Source organism: Pygoscelis adeliae, unplaced genomic scaffold (assembly GCF_000699105.1).
Source record: "Pygoscelis adeliae isolate BGI_AS28 unplaced genomic scaffold, ASM69910v1 Scaffold126, whole genome shotgun sequence".
Taxonomy (NCBI): Eukaryota; Metazoa; Chordata; class Aves; order Sphenisciformes; family Spheniscidae; genus Pygoscelis; species Pygoscelis adeliae.
The window spans coordinates 1,102,721-1,105,833 of NW_008824896.1; the positions used below are offsets into that span (position 1 = coordinate 1,102,721).

The following is a 3,113-nucleotide window of genomic DNA, read 5'->3' on the forward strand; positions in this document are numbered from 1 at the left end:
GGCAAGAAACAGCCCCCTGATTGCTTTCTCCAGATATTTCAGCACTGCCTCTTCTGAGATTAATGAATTCTAGGGGCAGGCTAATTAAAAAGCTAATAAAAAATGATCTACCCAGATCCACAGCATCATCTCCAGCTGATTTAATTGCAGTTAAAAGGACTGCACATGTAAATACTTTTACAAGTGTCTGCCCAGAACTAGGTTTTACCCCCAAAATGAGCAGCTTTGTTAAGTGCCACCAAATCAGTATTGCCAGCTGGATGGTAAGAGATATCTTCTTTCAAATACTGAGATAAATTCACATAAAATATATTCTCAGTGTCCGAAAAGGCAGAACCCAAGGTCTTCCAGTGCAAATGCTGCAACATTACATTTACCTTCAGTACTCTCAGCTTGACTTTTTCAATGGTAGTTGCAACTTTCACTGAGTCTGCCTGGTGACTTGGACAGAACAACTGCTCGAAAGTATAAACTGCGTTTTCCATCAGCTAAAAATAGTAATTAAAAAAATCTGTTAAAGACCAGTAACATAAAATTCCTACATGCGTAAAGAAGCATGATAAATGTAACTATTAACTTAAATTGTATTTTTGAGAAGGTGAAACAGAGAAAGAATAACAGGCCTAAAATCAATAAATATTTCAATTACTTTAAATGATTGTGGAAGGGGAAGAAAAGCCCTGTTTAGTTTAGATTGTAACACTCAGTTTTGGAATGAGAAGCCAAAAAGAAGATTACCTAATGCAAGAGAATAAGAAAATGAAACTACCTCAAATTCTATCTTGACTTTACAGTCAGGTCAATACTAGGAAGTCTGCTAATGTAACTAAACAAACAGTTATATCAGCAAACTTAGTTAGAGTAGATTCATTTATATTGTCCAAAAATTTTATGCTGTATTTCAGTTCTTTGAAGGCTAACATGCACAGAAATGTTGCAATCAGTAAAGTTAAGCCTTGGTGTTATTATTATGTTATCATAGCTGTATTGTATAGATTTAATCTCATGTTACCATCCAAACTGATGGTGACAAAGACAAAAAGCAGAATCGATCATCTATATATAAAGGCCATAGACAAAACTCATTATCCCTCATAAGAAGACTCCCATTGACTCCTACCGGATTCTAATGGTCTTAATCATTAATACTGCAGATAATTTTTTTAAAAAGTAATTAATCAGTGGCTTTCCTTATAATACAAATAATTATCAGCAAAAATCACACAAAGTGCAATAATTTCTCACAGAATTATGTTAGGCTGGCATTTGCCATATTTTCAGGTTATCCAGAGATTCATTAGAAATATTAAACACCCTACTCTGAAAAGATATTTCAGAAAAACAGTTCTGCAAACAGTTATTATGTCTACTTAATGTGGTTTTGCCTTTTTTAGCTAAGTGCTTCCACTCAGATTTTACTATATTCTTATTGCAGAAGTACAGGGACATCCACAGGGAAGCTGTCCATACCACTAGATCTTCCTTTGTATCACATGAGACCATCCCAGTCAATATACATAGACAGCCATATACTATAGAGGACTTCTTGTAGTTTGTAAATGAGTATGTACATACTTATGGATAAGACATGCTTTTAATTCCTCCTTGGATAGTAATATTTTCATGAATGAAAATATGCAGTGACAAATGTTGAAGGCCAATTTTTATAACTGACTTTGCAGATCATGTAGGATTGGACTATACAGACTGTATTTATAAATGGGAATGGAGAAGATGGAGGTTTACTCAATTTGTGCATGCATCAGAAGGCTGTACAGTAAAGGCTCATGCACTGCAAGACCCTGGATACAAGAAAAAGACAGGATCAGTATAGAGTTAAGTCTGAGGCTAATTAAAAGATGAACTACTCACTTTTTATTTCAATTTCTATTTGAAGCAAATCATAAATTGGCGTAGTTCTGGTGAAGTCACTAAAGCTGCTTTATTTATGCCAGTTGAGCATTGTGCTCCCAAATTTCCTAAAATTGGCCACTAGAGGATGCCAAGCTCCCAAGCCAAGGAATCCTGCTCCAGCATCCACCCGAGTTAGAGTTAAGCCAAATGCTTCTTTTACGTTAAGACTACACAAGCATAGACATGTCTGACCTTGCTTGTTAATAAAATAAATGTCCGTGGACACGAAGTGAAACGACTTACTATTTTTATGAGAAAAAATAGTGGATGATTTTATGGATGAAAAGGTGGACATGAGCCAGAAATGTGCGCTCGCAGCCCAGAAGTCCAATCGTATCCTGGGCTGCATCAAAAGAAGCATTTTAAAGAGAGAGAAGCAATAACAGCATTTTTAGAACAACTTGTGCTTTAATTTATTTATTGTGAATTTTGACTCATGTTCTGTTCAGAAAAAAAAAAAACCACTTGGTTTGTATGGGATATATTTTCTGTCTACTTCTTTGTCTTGACTCATGGTCTTCACTTACTGAAAGACATTTTATTTGGCAGCATTTTGGAATGGTCCCCCCTGAAAGACCCAGACACGGTCGCCCACAACATCCTTCTCTCTAAACTGGAAAGGTATGGATTTGATGGGTGGACTGTCTGGCAGGTGAGGAATTGGTTAGATGGTTGCATCCAGAGGGTAGTGGTCAACGGCTCAATGTCCAGATGGAGATTGGTGACGAGTGGCATCTCGCAGGGGTCCGTATTTGGACCGGTACTGTTTAATATCTTCATCAATGACATAGACAGTGGGATCAAGTGCACCCTCAGCAAGTTTGCAGATGACACCAAGCTGAGTGGTGTGGTTGACACGCCTGAGGGATGGGATGCCATCCAGAGGGACCTGGACAAGCTCAAGAAGTGGGCCCATGTGAACCTCATGAGGTTTAACAAGGCCAAGTGCAAGGTCCTGCACCTGGGTTGGGGCAACCCCCAGTATCAATACAGGCTGGGGGATGAAGGGATTGAGAGCAGCCCTGCGGAGAAGGACTTGGGGGTACTGGTGGATGAAAAGCTGGACATGAGCCAGCAATGTGCGCTCGCAGCCCAGAAGGCCAATCGTATTCTGGGCTGCATCAAAAGAAGCACGGCCAGCAGGTCAAGGGAGGTGATTCTGCCCCTCTACTCTGCTCTGGTGAGACCCCACCTGGAGT

At 39.2% G+C, this 3,113-nt stretch overlaps 1 protein-coding gene across 1 annotated transcript in view; it reads right to left on the reverse strand.

Annotated features, from left to right (window-relative positions):
* FAM129A (family with sequence similarity 129, member A) overlaps positions 1–3,113 on the reverse strand; it is a 67,059-nt gene that overhangs the window by 7,288 nt on the left and 56,658 nt on the right. The window contains exon 12 of the mRNA XM_009324658.1: positions 378–488. Within this exon, the coding sequence (XP_009322933.1) occupies positions 378–488 (111 nt within the window). The remainder of the gene's footprint in view (positions 1–377; positions 489–3,113) is intronic.